The sequence below is a fragment of the Brassica napus genome, chromosome C7, assembly GCF_020379485.1.
Source record: "Brassica napus cultivar Da-Ae chromosome C7, Da-Ae, whole genome shotgun sequence".
In the NCBI taxonomy this organism is placed as follows: domain Eukaryota; kingdom Viridiplantae; phylum Streptophyta; class Magnoliopsida; order Brassicales; family Brassicaceae; genus Brassica; species Brassica napus.
The window spans coordinates 20,220,244-20,244,287 of record NC_063450.1 but is presented as its reverse complement, the minus strand read 5'-3'; the positions used below and the strand labels follow the sequence as shown (position 1 = coordinate 20,244,287).

At 38.7% G+C, this 24,044-nt stretch overlaps 1 protein-coding gene and 1 long non-coding RNA gene across 2 annotated transcripts; both read left to right on the top strand.

Annotated features, from left to right (window-relative positions):
- Positions 1–2,658: 2,658 nt before the first annotated feature.
- On the top strand, positions 2,659–4,521 carry LOC111213686. The gene is made up of 3 exons (XM_022715496.1): positions 2,659–2,955; positions 3,079–3,416; positions 3,837–4,521. Exons 1-3 carry the CDS (start codon positions 2,659–2,661, stop codon positions 4,519–4,521), a joined length of 1,320 nt encoding a protein of 439 aa, XP_022571217.1.
- A 5,786-nt stretch (positions 4,522–10,307) lies between these two features.
- On the top strand, positions 10,308–12,165 carry LOC125590243. The gene is made up of 4 exons (XR_007326542.1): positions 10,308–11,151; positions 11,220–11,460; positions 11,554–11,643; positions 11,717–12,165. It is a non-coding gene; the product is annotated as an uncharacterized LOC125590243 (long non-coding RNA).
- The last annotated feature ends 11,879 nt before the right edge of the window (positions 12,166–24,044 follow it).

Genomic DNA, 24,044 nt, shown 5'->3' with positions numbered 1-24,044 from the left:
CGATTTCGGTCCTTCTGGTGAATTTTCGTCCCGCGATCAATCCTGAATATTCTTCCGCTCCCGTTCTGATGAGCTCAATATTTTTAATAGACTCCAGAATAACCTTAACCTTGAGGATAAAAATTTCCCGAGCCTTCGGCTTTCCCGAGAAATTCTATAAAACCGAAATTAGGTTTTTTTTCTTTTTTTCTTTTTTTAAGACGGGGTATTACACTTTCCACTTCAACTTTTGTATGTTTGTGCTGGTTTGATGGGAACCTATTTTCCATGATGACTATCCTTGGCTGATTCCGTTTTGGACTCGTTTGATTGGTGTTCCATTGCATCTATGGACAGAGAATAATCTGAAAGAAATAGGTTCTCGGCTGGGGCATGTGCATCAGGACACAATAGAGCTGATCGAAGGCAGAATGCTCCTGGATATAGATTCTCGACGTCCACTAAAGTTTGCAAGAAAGGATGAATCTCCAGAAGGAGATGAGGTTACGATCGAAATCAAGTATGAGATGTTGTTCAAACATTGTTCTACTTGTGGTATGCTTACCCATGAAAAGGAATATTGTCCTTCCCTTCATCGTCAGGGCGTCTTTGTGCGGGTACAGATACAAGAGCAATGGCCACAGCAGCAGCTTGTAAAGAAGGAGCTTCTGAATACTGCTACGCTTTCGCAAGGGATGGTTGCTGCCCAGGATCACAAGGCCTCTCGTTTTAACAGTTCAAGGTATGACAATGGTAGAAGACACTATGACTTGGAGGATTCTCGAGAGGCGCACAAGGGCCATGCTGATAGGATCATACGTCGTCGGGATGAACCGTCTAGGAGAATGCGTTATGGAGGTTCACGTGTGGGTGCAGGTCCTTATGATCGGCACAAAGGAGCAAGCTGGCGTGAGATTAAACATCAGCCTCGCCATGATAAGGAAGTTCCACGAAACCGAGAGGAGAGAGCATCAGCTGATCTACTTGATGGTTCCTATGGCCATCAAGCGCGCAGGGTCTCTTCCTCGCCGGGGGTAAGCGGCAAAGTTTATCCATCGTCGTCTCATGTGCGTAAGAGTCCTGATCAGAAGATCTTGGGTGCTGCTGTTGTTACGAGACGAATAGCCAGTGCTATTGTTACGCCATCTCGGAGTGATCACAGTCTTGACGGGAATGTAACTAAACGCTTAAAAGGCACTCCTAGGTCTCTAGCTTTTGATACTTTAACGGAGCAGGATCCTAAAACAGCTAGGGAGGATGACCAGGTGATTGAAGCGCTCAATGATATGGACATTACAGATCAGATAGATGGTGGTTTGATGGATTGTGAAATGCAAAATGATGACTTGATGGGTTTGGAACTTGCGGAGATGGAGGATAAGACATGGCATGACAGGACAGATCATGGTGCTGGTTAAAAGTCACAGAAGGTAGCTGCTAAATCGTCGAGGCATAGCAAGCATGGTTCCAAATCGAGTGCTTCCTTGGGCATTCAGACAAAGAAGTTTGAGATCCTTCTTCGAGGATCTCCACAGAAGAGACCATCTTCGTCTCTTGTAGTTCGCGCGCCTGGTGGAGCTGGAGGATCAAGACGCCACCATAGCTCGAAGAAACAGAAAACTCGCGTAACTAAGAGTGATGGTTCGATAGGTTCCAAAAACCCATCCCACCATGATCAATGAGGACATGCAGTTGGAACTGTCGAGGGATTGGAAACGACCTCACAGTTCGACGCCTTACGGAGATGTGTTAGAAACATCGCCCAGGACTTGTGTTTCTTTCTGAGATGAAGAATAGGAGGCTGCTGTTGCAAAACATTCAGGCCGACTTAGGATTTGATCATTTGTTTACCGTTGAGCCACTTGGTCTCAGCGGAGGTTTAGCTCTTTTATTTATGGATAAATTTCAAGTTAATGTTTTATTTACGAATAACATAATGATTGACACTGAGGCAGTCGTTGATGGAATAAAAGTCTTTATGACGTTTGTTTATGGAGACTCTGTCTTAGAACATAGAGAACAGGTTTGGGAACGTCTTACGCGTTTCTCAACAACACGAAATGGACCTTGGTTCATGATACGTGATTTTAATGAAATAACTGATCATAGTGAGAAAGTGGGAGGCAGAAGGCGCTCAGATAGCTCTTTCTTGCCTTTCAAGCAAACACTGAGTGACTGTGGCATGCTAGAATTTACATTTACTGGAAATATGCTATCATGGGTAGGGAAAATATCAGGAGGGATGACTGTTAGATGTCGTTTGGATAGAGCAGTGGGGAATGAGGATTGACATGAAAAGTTTCCCCATTCAGCTGTCAGGTATCTCAAGATTTGGGGCTCGGATTGTCGTCCGGTCTTAGCACACATTCTAACAAAGCCAGTGAGGAGGAAAAGTAAGTTTAAATTTGATAAACGCTGGCTGGATAATGATGAATTAAGGCAAGTCATCCTCGCAGGATGGAAGTCGGAGGACTTGCCTCCGGAGGCGAATATTATGGAACACATTGCTAGTTGTAGGAAAGCTTTAAGTCATTGGAGGAGACAAAACAATGTGAACTCCGCGAAGTTAGTAGAGGAGATTAAAAAAAGGTGGAGGATCTATACTCGAATGACGATGCTATCTCTGAGGAAATAGCAGCTGCTCTGAAGGAATTATCTAATGCCCTTAAGGCAGAAGAGATGTTTTGGAGACAGAAAAGTAGGGTTCTCTGGCTAAGGAAAGGTGATAGAAACTCAAAATATTTCCATGCACTGGTAAAGCAGAGAAGAGCTAGGAATAGGATAACACAACTTCTGGACGAAAATGGGAATGTCGTGGAGGATGAGGAAGGATTAGTAGCCATTGCTACTAGTTATTTCCGACAAATATTTGAGTTTTCCAACCAAGAAGATATAGCTGATGTGTTATCTGAGATCTCACCTACGATTACTGGAGCAATAAATGATGACCTGACTGCTCCAGTGACTGAATGGGAGGTCAAATTAGCACTGTTTGCAATGCACCCAGAGAAAGCGCCATGACCGGATGAAATGACAGCTCTTTTCTATCAGAAGATTTGGGATATTGTCAAATATGATCTAACTCGTATGTTTAATCAGTTTCTTTTCGAGGGGACTATGGCACATGGCCTGAATGACACAAACATTTGTTTAATTCCTAAGACAACAAAGCCGAATGAGATGACAAAGTTTAGACCTATCAGTCTATGCAATGTCAGCTACAAGATAGTATCTAAGGTCTTATGCCAAAGATTGAAGAAGGTTCTTCCACAGCGGATATCAGAGACTCCGTCAGCCTTCGTTGCTGGTAGACAGATTACAGATAATATCATGATAGCTCAGGAGATGTTCCACGCTTTGAGAACTAAACCGGGAGGACGGGTTAAACGAATGGCCATAAAAACTGATATGAGCAAAGCATATGATAGGATGAAGTGGTAATTCATTGAGGCAGTCATGAGAAAGATGGGATTTTCAGAAATATGGATTGAATGGATTATGCGCTGCATCACCTCGGTCAAGTATAAAGTTCTCATGAATGGAGAACCAAGGGGAAACATTGTCCCTGGGAGAGGTTTACGACAAGGAGATCCTTTGTCTCCTTTCATATTTATTCTATGCATGGAAGCACTCGTTAGCCTTCATAATCAAGCAGAGAATCAAGAGAAGATAACGGGGATGCGAGCCGCTCGTGCTTGCCCCTCGGTATCTCACCTTCTCTTTGCTGATGATAGCCTTTTCTTTTGTAAGGCGGAGCTCCGTGAATGTGAAGAAGTTATGAAAGTAGTAAGGAAATGTGAGAAAGCATCAGGTCAACGCATTAATTTTGACAAATCCTCATTACTCTTTGGTAAAAGGGTTCCAGCGAATGATAGGCTGCAGATCAAGGATACTCTTGGTATACAAAACGAAGGCGGGATGGGCTCATACTTAGGAATCCCAGAGGACATCAGTGGATCAAAGTGTAAATTATTTGCTTTCTTAAAAGACAAGCTCCTACACAAAGTGAATGGCTGGACTGGTAGATGGTTATCGAAGGGAGGAAAGGAGGTTTTGATTAAATCGATATTGTTAGCTCTTCTGACCTATGTCATGTCTAGCTTCCTACTTCCTCTGGAGATATGTGAGAACCTAGCAAGTGCCATTGCACAGTTCTGGTGGAGCTCGAATCCTCCGAAAAGAGGAATCCATTGGGAAAAATGGGAAAAGATGTGTGCACCTAGAGAGGAGGGAGGAATTGGTTTCCGTATGATCCATGAATTTAATCTAGCTCTTCTAGCTAAGCAGCTTTGGCGTCTTGTTCAATTTCCGGATTCACTTGTAGCGAGAGTTCTTCGGGGGAGATATTACCGTTTGAGTTCGCCGTCGCGAATGGGAACTGCAGATATTCCATCGTATGTATGGACAAGTATTACTGTCGCGAGGAAGCTATTACTTTTGGGAATCAGAAGCAAAGTGCATTCAAGGTACGAAATTAATGTGTGGATCTTTGGATTCCTTCGACGCCAGCTAGACCGGCACGGGCCCGGGCTCCAGCAGTGAACCCAAAGATGATCGTAAGCAGCCTTATCAATCCTGTTTCAAAGAAGTGGGATGTTCGGCTACTGGAACAATATGTAGATCAAGAGGATATTCCGCTGATTCTGAGTTTGGCCATAAGCCCTACCCATAGACGCGATACTTTTAGCTGGAGCTACACAAAGAACGGACAATATACTGTCAAGTCGGGATATTGGGTTGCTACAAACTTGATGAGAGATGAGGAGGATTTAGAAGTTCTACAACGCAGCATTACAAAACTTCAAGCCTTTGCTTGGAAGGTGAATGCGTTACAAAAGATCTGTCATCTTATATGGCAATTAATATCAGAACAGGTAGCTGTAACGAGGAATCTGGCACGCCGTAATATGCGCAGTGACAATTATTTCCCAAGATGTGGAGCACCAGAAGAGACCGTTACTCATGCTATCTTTGAGTGTCCACTGGCCTTACAAGCATGGGAGCTATCATCAACACCGTCGAGCTCTGAAATCTTCCCTGTACCAAGTATTTATGCTAATATGGACTACCTTTTTTGGAGAAAGAATGGTATTCTGGAGCCAGAAGATGATAGAGATCCTTATCCGTGGATAATTTGGTACATCTGGAAAGCTAGGAATGATAAGTTGTTTAGAGGCATAGACAGAGATCCATTAGAACTAGTCAGGTATGCAGAGGGTGAGTGCCAAGCTTGGTATAATACAAGAGACACTGTATCGGTTCTGTCACATGTACAGACAGATGAAGAAACACAAGCCTTAAGCTTGGGTAATATTTATATGGTGGATGGTTCATGGACCTCCACAGCTCAGTTTAGTGGAATGGGATGAGTTTTGAAGGATACAATGGGGAAGATACAGCTCATGGGGTCAATGAACTTGCGGAGGAGGGAGACATCACTGCACTCGGAACTGGAAGCACTAAAGTGGGCAATGTAGAGTATGATACAACACTCGACCTGTCAGAGGTCTGGGACGGACTGTAAAGATCTGGTTGCAATGATGGAACAGCCACAAGATTGGTCCAACTTCTCAACTTAGCTGGAAATAATCCAAATTCTTCGGCTGTGTTTTTAGGACTTCAAGATCAGCTACTTTCCAAGGACGCAGAATGAGATTGCAGATTCGTTAGCTAGAAATGCACGTTCTTTTTCATAGATCCTTATGTTTTATTGGTTGTTCTATTCCGGTCTAGCTCCCCAGACCACCTCAAGTTTGAGTAATAGAATAGCTGTTTGCTGTAAAAAAAAATATATACTAGGTGATTCCCCGTGCTCATCCACGTGCATGGATATAAATATTTATAAAATAAGTACATTATAATAGTTTATTAATATTTTAATTTTTAATAATTTTGTAATTTATATTGTAACTAATGTGTATGATTTATTTTTAATAATATTATGTTATTTTAATTATACGTACCATTTTGGATTAATAATATCTAGTCTATTTGGTTATTATTTGGTTCTTGTCATAGATCTATTTGATTCTTGTCATATATTAGTAAATACGAATATAATATATTCAATATATATTGTTTTGAGAATCAAATAATAAAAATAAACTAAAGTGTTGATCAATTCAAAATTACATAACTGAAAAACGATAGTCTTTTGAAACTTCATTGATATAAATATAAGTTATACAAAAGAACTTAATTGAAATATTTGGTTAATATCTCTATAATATTATTTGAGAATTTTATATTTATTTATTTGTTGAGTCATTCTATAATTTATTTGTATAAAAAATATTGGATTGGTCCAGTTACTCATTCTCTGAGTACATTGTGTTACATATATTCCTTCAAATTAAAGTACAACTATTTTTAACCTAGTTCAGCCAAATTAAATTAATTGTATTCATTGTATTAGTTTGGCTCTTCATTTAGATGTGTAAGTTTACTTTTGATTTTTAATAACTTGGTAAATTTTAGTTTTCAAAAATAAAAGTAGAAAATAAAGTGTTGATCGGCATAAAGTTGCATACAAAACATAACCGATAACATTATTTCATTATTTTAGTATCCAGATTATTTGTAAACTTTCTTTTTTATGAAATCGTATTATATATATAAAATATTTTATAATTAAAATTCGATAAATGGTTTCTTGGTTATATGTGTTATTTGGAGAAAATAAAAAGGAAATTTAAATAAATAAAAAAGAAAAGAAAATAATTTTATTCAATAAAGATATCTTAGTTTATGCTATTTAAATTATTTTTGTAATCATTTGAGAAACAAATTGATTTAAACAAAATGCATATTACTTTTAAATACTCTCACTATTTCATAATAAATGTTATTCTAACATTTTTTTTGTTACACAAAAAATGTCACTTTACAATTCTAAGAGCATCTCCAAAAGAAACTCTATAACTCCAAATATAGAGTTTTATGTTCTCCAAAAAGGAACTTCAAATTTTCAAATTTGAAGTTTTGAAGAGTGAAACTCCAAATATAGAGTTTCACTTTTCAAAACTTCAAATTTGAAATTTCATCTTTTTATTTGCATTTTGGTCCTTACAATTATACATCATATTTGTGTAACCGAAGATGATTGTTGTTGTTGCTCTTGACGCTTTTTTCGTACGATTCTTTCTTGTTCAGAGCGAATGTATTCATGAATATTAACATCATCGATAGAGGCTAAGTTTTTTAGCAATATTTTATTTTCCTCTTTTACTTCTTTAAAAGTTAAATTTTTTGCTTCATTTTGTAGTCGTAATTCAATCATCTCATGACATTTTTCCATCTTGTTGTACTTTCGTTTAAAAGATCAAGGATTTTTTTGTTTGATGATATCAAACTATCAGCGGCCATATTATGAGTATATCCGATTTCAACAATTTTTGGCTCGTAATCTACAAATAAAAAATAAAGAGAATCATTTCTTACTTCGAAATGCACTAGTTGATCATATATGGGAGCATTACTTAAACAATTTTATGGAATAATGTAGTATTTGCTTGCAGTTTAATATTTAATTATGTACTTTTATTTATAATTTTATATTTTAGTGTAAGATTTTTTAATTAATATTTATGTAATATTTATATATATGTACTAGTTATTTATAAAAGTTTTATGAATTTATATCAACTATGACAAATATAAAGACCATAGTGTAAAATATAAATAATTTTGAAGTTAGGTTTGAAGTTTTACTTTTGGAAAAGAACACATTGAAACTTCAAATATAGAGTTTTAGAAACTTCAAAATAGAGTTTCTTTTTGGTGATGCTCTAATGCAAATTATACTTACTTTCAGCTGAAAATTAATTGCAAACTGCATTGATTTTACAAATAATTTTATTTATCTCAAATACTATTGGCCAACGAAGTATAATTAATAACAATTTACATATATTTCAGCAACTTTCTTAATCTGTGTGAAAATGTCATAGTGACACTTATTCAGAAACGGAGGGAGTATATATTATTTTGTTTACAATTATATTTTAAAAAGAAGATTATTTCTTCACTTTAAAATAAAGATTATTTTGTGAACTTTCCTTTTTATTAATCACATTATATATAAAATCTGTTTTCGTTTTTAAATTTTATAAATGTTCTTTATTATAAGGTTATTTGAAAAAAAAATAAAAAAAGGAACCTAAATTAAAAAAGGAAAACGAAAACAAAATAAAACTTTTAATAATGACATTTGATATATTTGATTTATTAAGAGTTCTGCTTATTAACCTTCGTTAGAATTAAAGTGAATACAAAACTTACGAAACTGACTTTTCAAATAATATTATAGAGATAGATCTTGTCATATTTTTGGAAGATATTGATTGACTTTCCTCTGTGTCATGTCACTTTCTTAAAAGTCAAGTTTCCTTTCGCTTGCTTCATAAGAAATCCATGAAAAACTTCAATTCGTTTTCTTGTCCATCTGCTCCAAGTTCCAATATTCTTGATCTTACAACTAATACTACAAAGATATCATTCAACCTATCTTTAAGTTTATGAATAGTATGTCTTTAAGAGACGTTGATAACTAATCCAAGTCAAATGGTAATCTAACCTTGCAGCCACTGCTACCTTTCCTTTGACATCAAGTTTTAATTTAAAGTTAAAAAAAAATTAATTTACCACTAGTGTTTTGCTCATGGACTTTTATATCATTTCGTTTGGTTTAGATTTTGTATTGGGCTTTTACTTTATCTTATATCAAAGACATTTGATACCTAAATGAGAAACTTACGAGCTTTCTCTTGGTTTTTGTTTTAGTTTTTGGTTTTTTCTTTTTAAAACCATTTTTTATCAGATCAAATTTTAGCTTTTAGTTTTTGTTTTTGCAAAAATCATTTCACTTACCAATCAAATTTTTTTAATTCCCTAAAATTTAGAAAAACTAGTTTTTCTAAATTTCAACTAATTTGTGAAGAAAAGCCAAAAACAATTTTTTGTGGATTTTCAATATAAAAACGAATTTTGTTTATTTTGTATAAAATACTATATTTTAATTAATTAATAATTAAATAAATAATATTTTCATAACAATAAAATTCCCATACATTTTTTTATCATTTAACATTATTGTAAAATAATTTATGTGCTTCATATATGTAAATAAATATAGATAATTTTAGTATTAGTTGTAGTCAATTAGTTATTAATATCTATAAATAAAATTATTGAATAATTTTAATAATTATTATACACACTAAACAAGAACTAAAAATTATAAAATTTAAAATATTTTATTTAATAAAATATATTATATTAATTTGAAAAAATAGCCGTTCAAGTTCTAAAAAAAAATATTTTATGTAATTTATAGATAGTTTATTAATTATATTTAAGTATAATACTTCAAAATAAAATAATTTAAAACATGGTAATGTTTTTATTTTAAATAACAACCACTATGTTTTGATAAATTTTAATGGTAATTTTAAAATATTTTATTTAATAAAATATATTATATTAATTTGAAAAAATAGCCGTTCAAGTTCTAAAAAAAAATATTTTATGTAATTTATAGATAGTTTATTAATTATATTTAAGTATAATACTTCAAAATAAAATAATTTAAAACATGGTAATGTTTTTATTTTAAATAACAACCACTATGTTTTGATAAATTTTAATGGTAATTTTAAAATATTTTATTACTATTTTTTATTATTTTAAAACAATGTATTGCTTATTTTATGAAAAAAATAAGAATACAACAAAACCAAAATCTAAAAACTAAAAACCAAAACCAAAAGCTGAAAATCTAAAACCAAAATCTAAAAACCAAAAACTAATATAAACAATCATCACCTAAAATAGAGTTTGAAGGCGAATCCTAGAAGTCCCATATCTCGAATTCCTTGATCTTGAATTGTTAAGAAACAAGTCCTACATACTCAAATCTTTGATACCCTGCCCACCTGCGCCAGATATGTGTACATACCAAAATACCATACTCGGTACAGTAATAAAGTATTGAGATTGATTGTTATATATGTCATACGGTCTTATTATGGAAGAAACCGCGTGAAGTTGAACAAGAGACGATGGCTAGATTACAAGGTTTGCACTTTTTACACATTTAATGTTGTTTCATTTTCAGAATTACAAATGATGGGCAAGATACCCTCCAAATTTATTTATTTTTAAAGTAGTTTGGTAGTTTCTGCAAAATCTTTGTCAGGATAACTGGATTAGGGAAAAAAATGATAGGAAAAAAAAATTAAAACTTTATTTTCTTTTGGCGGTGGATTGTGCCGTGTCTCTGATGGCAACCATGAGAAAGGTGCGTCAGTAGCATTGCTCGATTTTGATCTTCATTGCCGTACTGAGTACGTATCCAACTACTTATATACTAGTAAGGGTGAAGCATGGAAAACCAAGATCAGTTAAGCTCAGGCTCAAGCATTTATCAGATAAATATGGCGTGGTCCTAAGATATTCAGGGTGTATAATTGACCACCATATCCTAATGGATTCCCTATTTGTATTGTACCTCTTTCAAGATCTAAGTCGATTTTGTACTTAAAACATAGATCTGTGGATCCATATGTTGACAAAAAGGAAAAAAGAAGAAGAGCATATGGATCTATAACTGTGTATATGTAAATCAGATTTGTATGATAAATCTATAATAATAAAGTTGACTTGAAACTTTCTCGTGAAACCACCTCAGCGAAGCATGCTCCAAAATGTGACACATAGCAACTTTTCATCAAAACATGTTCTTTCGATGAGTTATTATTAATGAGTTCTGATGTTAATGTGAAATTTATTACGTTTTTAAACTTTTGGTCCAGTAGTTCTCAGTTTTTTTTTGTATTCAATGTTGAGGATGAAAAGAAGAGCCCTCTTACGCTTTCCTGGCGTAACCTTTGTGCAATCAATCCAGAAATCCCACTCATCCCACTCTCTCCTATTGAATGTCACTTTCATTATTGCTTTTCAGATTCATTGATTATGTCTTTTAAGAACCGTTTACTTTTTCTAATTCAGAGTTTTTGTTATTTCTTGGTGAAACCTTTTGATCATGGTGAATTCCAAATTTCATTGTTCAAGTTAGAGATGTTGTTCAAACTAGGCTACAACAATTTTGGTAAGCCGGAAATGTTAAGAAAAGGGTGAGCTGATGGAGTTGATGTGTAGCTGATCGATGGGAAGGTTCTTATTCCAGTTTACCAGTTAGTGATTGCTTGCTTTTTTTCCTCATGCATTCTTCCCCTTTCCAGGCGACGCTGCGTCAATCAACTTTAACAAGCTTAACACCTTCAAACATCTCTTGAAAGAAGGCTCCGTCTAGGATCTGAGGGTTTATGATGTAACCAGAAGCGACCCGAACTTCACGTGTGATGATGATGACCCTGTTTGTTGAGCTAGCTGAGACGACACACCAAATCTTGATGGAGAGCTTTAGGTTCCGCAATTAGTACCAGCTCATGTTGCTAGCCAACACAAACACATATTTGCTAGGTTTTTTTAAAAAAAAAAAATCTTTACAGTCAGTCGAACTACTAACTTAGGAAAGTCCATGATAATAGCATGCTTACTAATTTTGGTTTGCAGATATTGTATGGAGGTTTTGGGTATCAAATCCATCTTCAACAAAAAGAACCAAAGCACTCAGCGGAATATCGGTACCATAAAAATTAAAAGGTATACCTCAAATCTTTTTATGAACTTTCTCAATTTAAAATATATGTATTCTTCACGTAGAGATGTCAAACAGGTTTACCCATCCCGTTCCGTCCCGTACCGCAGCGGGTTAGTCATCGAGCGGATCACAACGGGCATGTCCCGTGCGGGCTGCGGTCTTCAAAATGCCGGCCCAAACCCGTACCGCAGAATTTATAGGCCTTCGCGGGCCGTCCCGCAGGACGCCTCCTTATCAAACCGCCTGCTATAGCTTCTTTAATGAATTTTCAAGTAGAAGAGTTGTGTAAGAGAGTTGAAGAGAGCTCATTAAGCTTCACTAAAGCCTTATCAAAATCAATGCCACAAAGCTCCGTTTGTGCTTGCGTTCTTGAGTTAACATCCTTCTTTTGTTATCAGTATAAGCTTTTGTTAAGTTTGAATCTGATTGAGTTGTTGTCTTTGTAATAATTTGGCTCAAGTGTTGTATGTCTTCATAAAACCATCTCTCTTTTTAATTATTTGGATTGCAAAAAAATTCGTGAATCACTTTGCCAAATTATACAAGTGACGTGATATACAACTAACTTTTCTCCTAAAAAACACTGTTATAACCAAATTTAATTTAAGAAAAACACCACTTCACAGTACTGAAAATAAAACCAATCAACTTAAACAAGAAATATCACATTGTAATAAAGCAATTCATAGTTGTGTGTAATAAAAAGTAAAAAACAAATCAAAACACCACCAGAGCTCGAATCGTCGTTGCTGGAGCTGGAGTCGTCATCGCCGGAGCTCGAATCATCATCACCGGAGCTCGAATCATCATCGCCGGAATTCCTAATGTTTTCTGGGGGAAAAGTCACAAGAATCACTTTCTTCTCACTCTCTTTCTCGTTTTTTCAGGTAAAATAAAAAACGATAAAAAATGCGGGTCCATGTAATCCCGCATGACCCGTTTCATCTCATCCCGCAAAAGATCCAGTCCCGCAAAGACCCGTCCCGCGAGACCCACAAATTTGCGGACCTAGAAAACCTCATCCCAATACCGTTATGCGACAGTCCTTTACGGGCTAGGCCCGCAGTCCAGATCCATAATTGTCATCTCTATCTTCACGTTTGGACATGAATAATAGTGGAAGTCTTCGTAAGTGTAGGGAATCAAGCGTTTGAGTCACTGTATTTGATGGGCTTCTTTCAAGAGATAAAATTTGGGCTCATTGGGTGTTGAACCAAAACATGTGATTGCTGAGGGCCTAACAGGTCCGACTAATGTTGGACATGGGATGCATGTTGAAGAGGAAAGACACTCAGCCAAGAAGACACGCATGGAGTAAATCATCAACATCTGTATTGAATGACTCTCAAAACAGTCTCATCACTAAGTTTCATAGCTGGCTTTCTATGTTTTCACTGTCTAAATATACTTTTTTTCTTTGAAAAAAAATAGTTAGAGACTATTTCTCATTCTCCACCATGATCTTGGTGTTTTGATTTTTTTTTTTAATGTTTTTCTTGACAAAATGCACCGACTCTAATTTTATAGTTTATGAATAAGTTCTCACTCTTTGGACTCTCCATGCCTTTGGTTTGTAATGAGGTTTAGCAATCGATCGCAATCTTAACTCCAAAAGACTAACATTTGGTTCAGCCATTGGTATTGGGCTCTATTCAGTCAGCCTAAACTCTATCATATCTTCCATGCTACACTATGCAAGGAAACCACTTACTTCCCTAACGCATGCTATTTGTGCTCACAATTTAACAGCCGTGAACACGATTCAAATACTTAAAACTTAACTAAACAGAAAAGAATCATTACACCCGAGCTGGCAGAGATTGAAAAACGTTCCAGTGTATGTTAAAATTATTTAAAACCGGTTGTAACCCACAAACTATACTCATCATTATTTCTCTGCACCACACTAACTATTTATTGCCAAAACCGTTACTAAATGAAACAAGTCAGCAAGTCCAATTGTCACAGATAGTTAGAAACTGTCATTCTCATGACCTTTATCGAAGCTAACAGCTCATTTACAACAACAAAAATTTTAAATCTTGGGCTGCAAGTTCAATAAAAAAACTGCGAACCTTCAGTTTTTTTTTCAATACAAAGAGTACAAGTTTGACAAAAATATTAAAATAACACAACGAACCGAAAATATAGTGATTTTATTACTAGATGTGGTAAAAAAAATATTACATATACGAACCAACTATAGCACCGTTGCCATTATTTATAAATGCTCTTCATCGTATATTTATAGTAAAGCTACTACGTTAGATGTGGGTTACTATAGTCAATATGACATGCTTACATTGAAAATATAGTGATTTTATTACTAGACGTGGTAAAAAAAATATTACATATACGAACCAACTATAGCAGCGTTGCCATTAATTTATAAATGCTCTTCATCGTATATTTTTAGTAAAGCTACTACGTTAGATGTGGGTTACTATATTCAATATTATAGGGGATGTCGCGCGGAATATTGTTTTATTGTTTAAAAGTATGATTTTTTGGATAATGTAATTATGTGATCACTTTTATTTGTTAAGAACGTTATTTGGTGTTTTTATTGTGTTATGTAGTAGTAATAGAGATATTTTTTGTTTTTTTTCAATAATGTGTTTTGTATATATAGTATTTGTTAGTAATGAAGTGAGCCTCTAATGTAAATATATATTGAATTTCAATAACTTTGCATTTATGCATTTGTTAATTTTAAGATTAACGGTTTCAGCGTCAAAATTGTCTTTTATTTTTTTCATATTTGTGAACCTTATAACTTTCAAGATGTTTTTGCCTTTTTCACATATTTTGACATTGAGCTTTCAACATCTATGTATTTTGTTTACCTTTCTGGTATGCGGTGTTTCTCATCATCACCGAAAAAGACTCACCTCCTGCTCTTGTTCTTTATTGCCTTCTTCACCTTGAGATTTTTGGTATTTTTTGTAGATTGGGGTTAGGAGTTCCCAGTTGTGCGGTTGTTTCTCGCGTCGTTTTAGGCTGCTCCATTCAATATTGGATGCTCCTCTTCTTCCTTAGATTTCAGCTGATGTTAGGAACTGCATCTCTTTGGGCAGGTCAGATTTTAGTCGTCTTTGAAGTTATTTTCCTCGTCGTTGGCTTACCATCGATACTCCCTTCTCATCTTGGTTTTCAAGACATGGTTTTTGGTTATCTGACTTCTATAGCTCGAGGACGGCTCCATGATTTGATGATTTCGTTTTGTCTACCCTTCCATCTATGTTCCCTCATCTCGTTGCAGCTTTCATCGCTGCTTGTGTTTCTGTGACTCTCTCTTTCGCCATGTTTGCAACTCTAGGTTTGGATAGTGTTCTCCTCCGAGTATGCTCTGTATATTTGGAAGATTGTTTCTGGTCTCAAGTCTGGGCTCATGTTTCTCGGGGGTTGGCTTCCGTTCTCCCTTACTCATGTTGTTCTCTTCTTCCCTTGCTCCCTTTAGTATAAGTGTGCGGTATTAGTCTCTTGGAGCTTTGGTCCCTTTTATCCAGAGCTTTGTGGTTCTTCACCAGCATAGGCGTCTTGTTTGTGCTTTTTTAGTTTGTGAGGTGCTTCTTACCTCTTAGCTGGTGGTTGTGCTTATCGATCGTTATGTATGTATTTTCCTGCTTCGTGGTGATTTTGGCCTTCTGTTGATTATTTGGTCCTTGATCACGCTCATTTGTGTTTGAGGGATTGCTTTATCTAAAGATTATCTTTCTACATTTTACTGACTTTTGATTGTTCTGGCCAAGACACTCTATGATAAAGTGGGGTAAGTTAGTTTCCGTTCTTGATCGCAATGATAGTGTTACTTTGACATTTTTTCTCTGTGATTATGGAGGTTTTATATTTAGATTATGTGTTCTGCTTTAGTTTGGTTAATATTAAGATAAATATATAGTTGTAAATGAAATAATAGAAAATAGTAAAAAATAATTAAATAGCGAAAGTTTATGTTATTTTTAGCTGTGAATAAATTAAATATTTAAAATACATTTATATTTTTTTTACTTGTTTCTTTATTCGTTTTGCAATTTTTTGAACAATAAAATAGATTAAAATAAATTATCAAACTTCAAATGGTGATGGTTTGTGTGAGAATGATTAGATAGTGTATAATTAGAAAATAGTGAACCAAATTGCAATAATCTAAAAGAAGAAGGATCTAAAATGTAAAAAGACAAAAAAAAAGGACACATGTCAACAAAACCCCTTCCACATGTCATAAAAAGAGAGAAAAGTCTAATTTATATATATATATATAGATGACATGCTTACATTGAACCAAAAATCATTCCATCCTATACTAAAAAATCAAACACATTCTAAATAAACCAATATATCTACAACGTAATTTACAAATGGAAATTGCACAAAGATCAGACGCAGACATACCACTAGTGTGGTAATAATATGCATCACACGATTGGCTTAGTTATAAGGGGGTAACGTGGTCCCAGATTAATACGAAATTAGTTTGACTTTCAGGCATTGATTCTTAAATGTTATGCCCACTTTACCAGTGAAACATTTACACCCAAAGTCACATTCTATCTTTTATATTACATTGTAGGACACATATCACTACTAACTACACTTTCTTAAAACTAGAGTTGCTTCCTAACTAATCTAGTTGCTTTCTCAAAACAGATTTTTCTAACCATTGATTTTATTCATCTTTTGAAGGTCAAGATCTATTAGCTAAAGAAATCCAAAATAAAGACAGATCCAAATTTTCTCCGACATCCACCTTTCTTAACCTCTTCCGTGTGTGAATATTATAGACAATGGATCTTGGCTCTCTTCTCCGGCGTTTCCATCACTGTTATCGTCAAAGTCTATTGCTCGTGCTCACCATCGCCAGTCAAGCTTGACCCGCGAGCTCAACCCCGTTGGGCCCTCTGTCTCTTACTCAACGTCACTCGTCACGACCAACTTGTTATAAATTCCAAGCTCCGACGAACTGTGACTGCTCGTGTTGAGGTGCTACCTTGTTTGTTGAATCTGAGTTTGGTTAGGTCGAATGAAATGAAACTAAACTCGATGGTGGGTCTTTCAAAGACGTTTTATTGATCAGTATGTGATAACAAACGAGATTACAAAGGGACTAATGGAAAGAAAGAAAGGCCAGAACTTTGTAGAAAGACTCCGGCAAGGACACTGGAGAGATCGATTGGTCGTAAAACCCTAGATCTTGCTGTCAAGTGTTTGTCTCCATTTTCCTTTTAACGTCCTTTTATAGCTCTCGTGTGCCTTTCTTCCCTTCGCCCTAAGACTTGTTCGCCCTAGAGGCAAAGGTTCGGGCCTGTTACTTGTCGGGCCTTTGGGCCAGAAGAAAGCATGTCGCGTTGCTATTAAGCCGATCGTTTGATCAGGTATGAATTTCAGCCGATCGAATGATCGTTTCAGCCGATCGAATGATCGTTTCAGCCGATCGATCCGACCGCCAAGCTGATCTTCGTCGTACGGTCGTCGGTGATGGGCCGAATCCTTATTATTCGATGGGCCTTGTAGAGGGATGCTGAATTCCTCTCCAACAGTAAGCCCCCCCCCCAGTCCGCTCTCGTGAGGCCTGGTGTGGCGACAGTGGAGTGTCAGTACTTGCTTCTGAGAATAATAGGCTTTGGCCATTGTTGTCATGTTCGATCGATCGACCGTTGCATCCTGGAGTGCTACGTATACATGGTGTAGGAGCCGACGCACGATCGACTATGAAGTTTGGCCCGTTTTTACCGACCCTTGACGCACGACCGATATTGGGATGAAAGCTTGTCTTGCTTCTAGAACGAATCTCGTTGGGGGAAGGTGAAAGGCCCCGACCCGGTTTTCCTTACCACCCGTACGACCCCAGTTCGCTTCCCTCGACCAAACATGATCGATACCCGATTTTTCTCTAATTTAGGATTTTATCCCAGTTTTCCTCTATGAGGTTCAGTTCAGTACACATGGTTCACTAAGTCTAATCCAGCAACTTAGCAGTCTACTAATTTTCGCAGCATGATAAACATGTACATTAATGCCTCGGTGCTTCGTTGTCTGACAATCCATCCATACGCTCCTTCCTTGCTGCCTACATGTTTTCCCGTCCTTCCTTATCTAACCAGTAGCTTGATCAGACACTTAACCGAATCCCCTTGTTTCTTAGTCACTCAGCCAACCATCCCCACGTGACCCAAGTAAACAAAGAGAGATGGCCTGGTTTCCAACCAGCTATCCAGAACAGACAGTACGCTAACCATGCTTAGCGCCCCAGAACCAGTCCTTGATCACACCCGGATTAGTCAGTACACAGTCGGCTCCACAGCCCTCGATCCAGTCAGTTCTCCTCACGGCCATCCTGCTCATCAGTCTATCCCTTTCAGTACGTCGCTAGTCCTGATTGTATCCATCAAACCACTTGAACCAGCACCACGCATCCAGATAGAATTGATCCGATCAGTACAAGGAATCCTTCCATCAAGAACCCGCGACCATTACCTCTCGAACGTAACCGCCGAGTGTTCCACAATTGTCGCGTTCCATCAGTACACAACTCCCATCAGTACAGGCTAGGCCGACAGTCTCTTTTCCGTGGCTTGCGCATGGTCCGATAGACTGCACGCGCCGTGTACCGTAGTAAGCACATCGCAAACCATCGCTCAGTACGCGGCCCGCCTCACACGATTCAACTAAGCCGCACACACCGCTACTCGACTCTCAGACGATCGGATTAGGACCCGATCAGCCCTTTTCCACAAAACTCAGTGTCTCTCCGGTCAGTTTTCCCTTTGTCTCTCTCCGGCATCATTAGTACGATCTGACCAACGTTCAGATCAGGCGTAGTCGCATAACAGACAGACCCGCGGCCATATCTGAGACTCCGATCAGCCTTCCGGCCATCTCTCTCTCTTTCCGATCAGTTTCCTTCTCTCTCGGCTCTCTCTCCCCTGTTGTCTGTCCAGAACCGTGTAGAGAAGCCCCCCCCCCCCCCTTTTTTCCTTTCTCATCCGCGGGATTCCATTAAAAGGAGTTTGGGCGGTTACTTCTCGGCCTTAACCGTCTATAACCGTCCATAACCGTCCCAAAACTGCTTCCGCGCCCCAAACCCATCAATAACCGCTCTCGGACAGTTTCTTATCAGTCCGTAACCGTCCTTGACGGTTTCCCAGTAACTCCCAGCAGTTCCAACTGCTCTATAACCACCTTAGTAGTTCCTTAACTCAACTGTCCATAAATCGTCCCAGTCAGTTAAGCAATCCAGTAACCACCCGGAACCGTCTTGTAAGTGTTCTGGTAACTACTTTGTAACCGCTCCAGTAACCGTCAGTTAACTGTTTCTGTAATCACTACTTAACCATTCCCGCCATTTTCCTTGGCTAATCAGTTTATGTTCAGCTCAGTATCCGTTCCCGTCAGAACGTATACCAGTCAGTCCACACATTGACTAACTGATCTCGGATGACAAGTCCAGCTGCCTTGTCTGAATCCGTCCAGATTAGTCCGACAAGCTCAACTGCTATGTTCGGACAGACAGTATCGTCTTAACCTGACCAGTACTATCCAGATGTAATGTCCAACATGTCTATCCCGTCTGATCAGTCCGACCTTGGACTGATCTAGTTCAGAATGCGGGATGGGGATGCTACAAGTCTCCCCCACTTGGAATGAATTCGTCCTCGAATTCCGCAGTTAATAAAACTTTGTTCTATCCAATCAGAACAGTCTCCCCCACTTGGAATGAATCCCAATCAAACAACACTCATGCCTTAACTCAATGCTCAGGCTTTCAGCCACTCGACCATTACTGTGTTCCAGACTTCCTGATCACAATCACACTTGGATTTGATCTCAGATATCAATAATTCAATCTGGTCTCTTTACCATTTTTTTCTCAACAGACTCGGTTCAGTGCACCAACTCACTAAGCATAGTAGTCCTTACTTCCGAGCAATCTCTTGGTGTTTGGACACACACTTAGGCGAGAACGCTAGACTCCCAACAGTGCTGACCTGTTTACCTCAATTCCCGAAGTATTAACTCACTATCTTAATTAAGTTTTTCCAGCTTAAACCTTAACCAATCACAGTCACTTATTGACTCAACTTTAGTCCCTCTGGAACTCAGTTCCAACCAGTCTCAGTCCAATCCTGACTTGACTGTTTGATTCTCGCACTCCAGGGTTCCTTTGCGTGGCCTAACTCATACTAAGAACTTTATCTTTTCAGAACGCATGGATCTCATCTTGATCCTTATAGTTGTTTCCTCGGATCACTCCCTGATCCTAACCAGTCCCCGACCACCTATGATGATCGACATCAGCTTTTCTCAGATCTTTACTGATATTTATTGACACCTCCGGATCATTCTTGATCTTTGCAGACATTTCTTACCGGACCCTACACTTGATCCCTTGCACAGTTTTCCTTTCGGACTCCCAGTCCTTCCCGGTTCACAATCCCATAATGACAAACTCATCTTGTTCCCATTGATTCAGTCACAGTTATGTCTTGGAAGACTCAGCAGTTCCCAAAGACATCAGTACATACAGGACATATCAAACAGACAGACGTCCTACAGACATGTGATGGCAAACTCTCACTAGTTCCCATCCATGCTTTCACCGCGATCGGAAACCCACAGTAGTGAACTCCTTGAGTTCCAGTAACAGTACAGTTATGTCTTGGAAGGTACATCTCCCACAGACATAAGATTGGGTTTCCGCAGACTACAGTACAGACACGTGATGGTGAACTAATCTAGTTCCCACCGACGAGATAACAATTACGTCTTGGCAACTTTGTTTTCCCACAGACGTCAGGACAAAACACGAGATGATAGACAGTCACGTCTTGGAAACTCTCGGTTTCCATAGACGCCAGAACAGACAGTATCAGAACAGTTATGCCTCATCAAACCCACTCGGTTCCTAAGGACATATCATCAACACTAACACTAAGGTTTCAGTATTCCCACTTGTCCAGTTAATCAGACACTTAGTCTGGTCCAGCATTATCATTCCATGTCATCGAGCAGCCGTCTTACAATCAAGCTAAGTCTTAATGAGCATCTCAGCCATAAGTACCTAGACTGATCTAGACTCTCGCATGAAAGGAATCAATAATCTAAGCTCAAATGATCGTCCCAAATCATCGAACCGTCATCCAAAATCCAGCAAGCCTTAGCAAGCATCACAGCCCCTAATTACATTGTGTGATCTAGACGCTCATGGCAGGAACCGATCATTTACCACTTTTGAAACTCCGACCACAACTCATCATCTATAGCATCTTATACCTCCGAGTAGTTTCTTGCTCACCTAACAAGTGTTTGGCAAGTACACTTGACTTCCAATCTCTTGTTTCGATAATCTCAACTCTCGGACCGTACAAACCTACTAAGACAATCGAGCTTAGTCATACGTGACAATTCTCTTGTCCAGTTCTTTATATCCAGACTTGCTTACACTTGCCACTTGCTATGTGTAAGTCTCACGCAGATTTTTCTGAATCCTTCCATGGAACTTCCAGTTTCAATTTCCCGGACCAGCTTGTCCATCACTTGAAAATCTTAGAATCCGTCTAAGCATCCTCAACAGAACGTTCCACTTGAATGTAAGTCTCTCAACTTCACATTCCAGCATCAGTGTCTTAGTCATTATAGACTTTTCCATGGATGACTTGTCCATTTCAGTTTCCCGATTCCCCGACTCTTTCAGGTTATCTCACAGTAATCCATCCATTTCCTTAACCCGTTCATTGAGATACTATCTCAATTCTCGGACCACCTGTCCAACTCAGTTCCCGTTTACAACATCCAGCTCATCCACTCGGCTATCTTGCCTTGAAGGCCTTCCGTCTGAAGTCCCCCTTTCAGATCCAGTTACGGACGTCTTGTCCATACAAAATTAAACTCGTCAGTTCCTTGGCTCCATATCTGACATCATTGTCCTTGACAGTTCATTGTCTTACTTTGACATTTTTGAATCATCTTTCGCTTTCTCGAACAGCTTGGTTCTTCTTGACTCCAGTCTACTAAACCTTCCTTAAGCTTCAGAAATCTCTCAGTCAATCCTTCCCATTTCTTCACTTCAGAATCCGGATCCATTGACTGAGAATAATTTCTTGGATAACTCTCTTGAGTGATCCAACACTTAGAATAATTTCTTGGAGAACTCTCTTGAGTGATCCAAAACACCTTAAGCAATCCATTCATTCTCCAAGTTAACTTAAGCAATCCGATCATTCTCCAACTTAACTTAACTCAGACTTCATTCCAGCAGTCCAATCATTCACCAATGATCTTAGCTCCAGTTTCTATACACACCTTAACTTACATTTGCCCATACAAAGTGTAAGTCCGACTTGATCACTCCCAAGATCAAGTCTCTGGTCAGTTCTCCAATGCTCGCCCTTAGCATTCTTCGCGTCCACTCGGTGTAGATATTTTTGTTTCTTCCTTCGAACTCTTGTCCTAGAACCGTAATCGCTCTGATACCACTTGAAAGGCCCCGACCCGGTTTTCCTTACCGCCCGTACAACCCCAATTCGCTTCCCTCGACCAAACATGATCGATACCCGTTTTTTCTCTAATTTAGGATTTTATCCCAGTTTTCCTCTATGAGGTTCAGTCCAGTACACAGGGTTCGCTAAGTCTAATCCAGCAACTTAGCAGTCTACTAATTTTCGCAGCATGATAAACATTTACCTTAATGCCTCGGTGCTTCGTTGTCTGACAATCCATCCATATGCTCCTTCCTTGTTGTCTACATGCTTTCCCGTCCTTCCTTATCTAACCAGTAGCTTGATCAGACACTTAACCGAATCCCCTTGTTTCTTAGTCACTCAACCAACCATCCCCACGTGACCAAAGTAAACAAAGAGAGACGGCTTGGTCTCCAACCAGCCATCTAGAACAGACAGTATGCTAACCATGCATAGCGCCCCAGAACCAGTCCTTGATCCACCCGGATCAGTCAGTACACAATCGGCTCCACAGCCTCGATCCAGTCAGTTCTCCTCACGGCCATCCTACTCATCAATCTATCCCTTCCAGTACGTCACCAGTCCTGATCATATCCATCAAACCACTTGAACCAGTACCTTGCATCCAGACAGAATTGATCCGATAAGTAGAAGGAACCCTTCCATACGCTGTCTCAAGAACCCGCGACCATTACCTCTCTAACGTAACTGCCGAGCATTCCACAATCGTCGCGTTCCATTAGCACACAACTCCCATCAGTACAGACTAGGCCGACAGTCTCTTTTCTGTGGCTTCGGCATGGTCCGACAGACTGCACGCGCCGTATACCGTAGTAAGCACATCGCGAACCATCGCTCAGTACGCGGCCCGCCTTACACGATTCAACTAAGCCGCACACACCGCTACTCGACTCTCAGACGATCGGATTAGGACCCGATCAGCCCTTTTCCACAAAACCCAGTGTCTCTCCGGTCAGTTTTCCCTTTGTCTCTCTCCGGCATCATTAGTACGATCTGGCCAACGTTCAGATCAGGCGTAGTCGCATAACAGACAGACCCGCGGCCATATCTGAGACTCCGATCAGCCTTCCGGCCATCTCTCTCTCTTTCCGATCAGTTTCCTTCTCTCTCGGCTCTCTCTCCCCTGTTGTCTGTCCAGAACCGTGTAGAGAAGCCCCCCCCCCCCTTTTTTCCTTTCTCATCCGCGGGATTCCATTAAAAGGAGTTTGAGCGGTTACTTCTCGGCCTTAACCGTCCATAACCGTCCCAAAACTGCTTCTACGCCCCAATCCCATCAGTAACCGCTCTTAGACAGTTTCTTATCAGTCTGTAACCGTCCTTGACGGTTTCCCAATAACTCCCTGCAGTTCCAACTGCTCTATAACCGCCTTAGCAGTTCCTTAACCCAACTGTCCGTAAATCGTCCCAGTCAATTAAGCAGTCCAGTAACCACCCAGAACCGTCTTGTAACTGTTCCGGTAACTACTTTGAAACCGCTCCAGTAACCGTCAGTTAACTGTTCCTGTAACCACTACTTAACCATTCCAACCATTTTCCTTGGCTAATCAGTTCATGTTCAGCTCAGTATACGTTCCTGTCAGAGCTTATACCAGTCAGTCCACACATTGACTAACTGATCTCAGATGACAAGTCCAGCTACCTTGTCTGAATCCGTCCAGATTAGTCCGACAAGCTCAACTGCTATGTTCGGACAGATAGTATCGTCTTAACCTGGCCAATACTATCCAGATGTAATGTCCAACATGTCTATCCCGTCTGATCAGTCCGACCTTGGACTGATCCAGTTCAGAATGCGGGATGGGGATGCTACAGAAGGCCTTTGACGGTCACATCGAGCGCCGAGCGGTCGATCGATGGGTGCGTTCCCGCGCATGAAGTAAAGTTTTCGTAATTGATCGATCATCACAAAAGATTTGACCGGC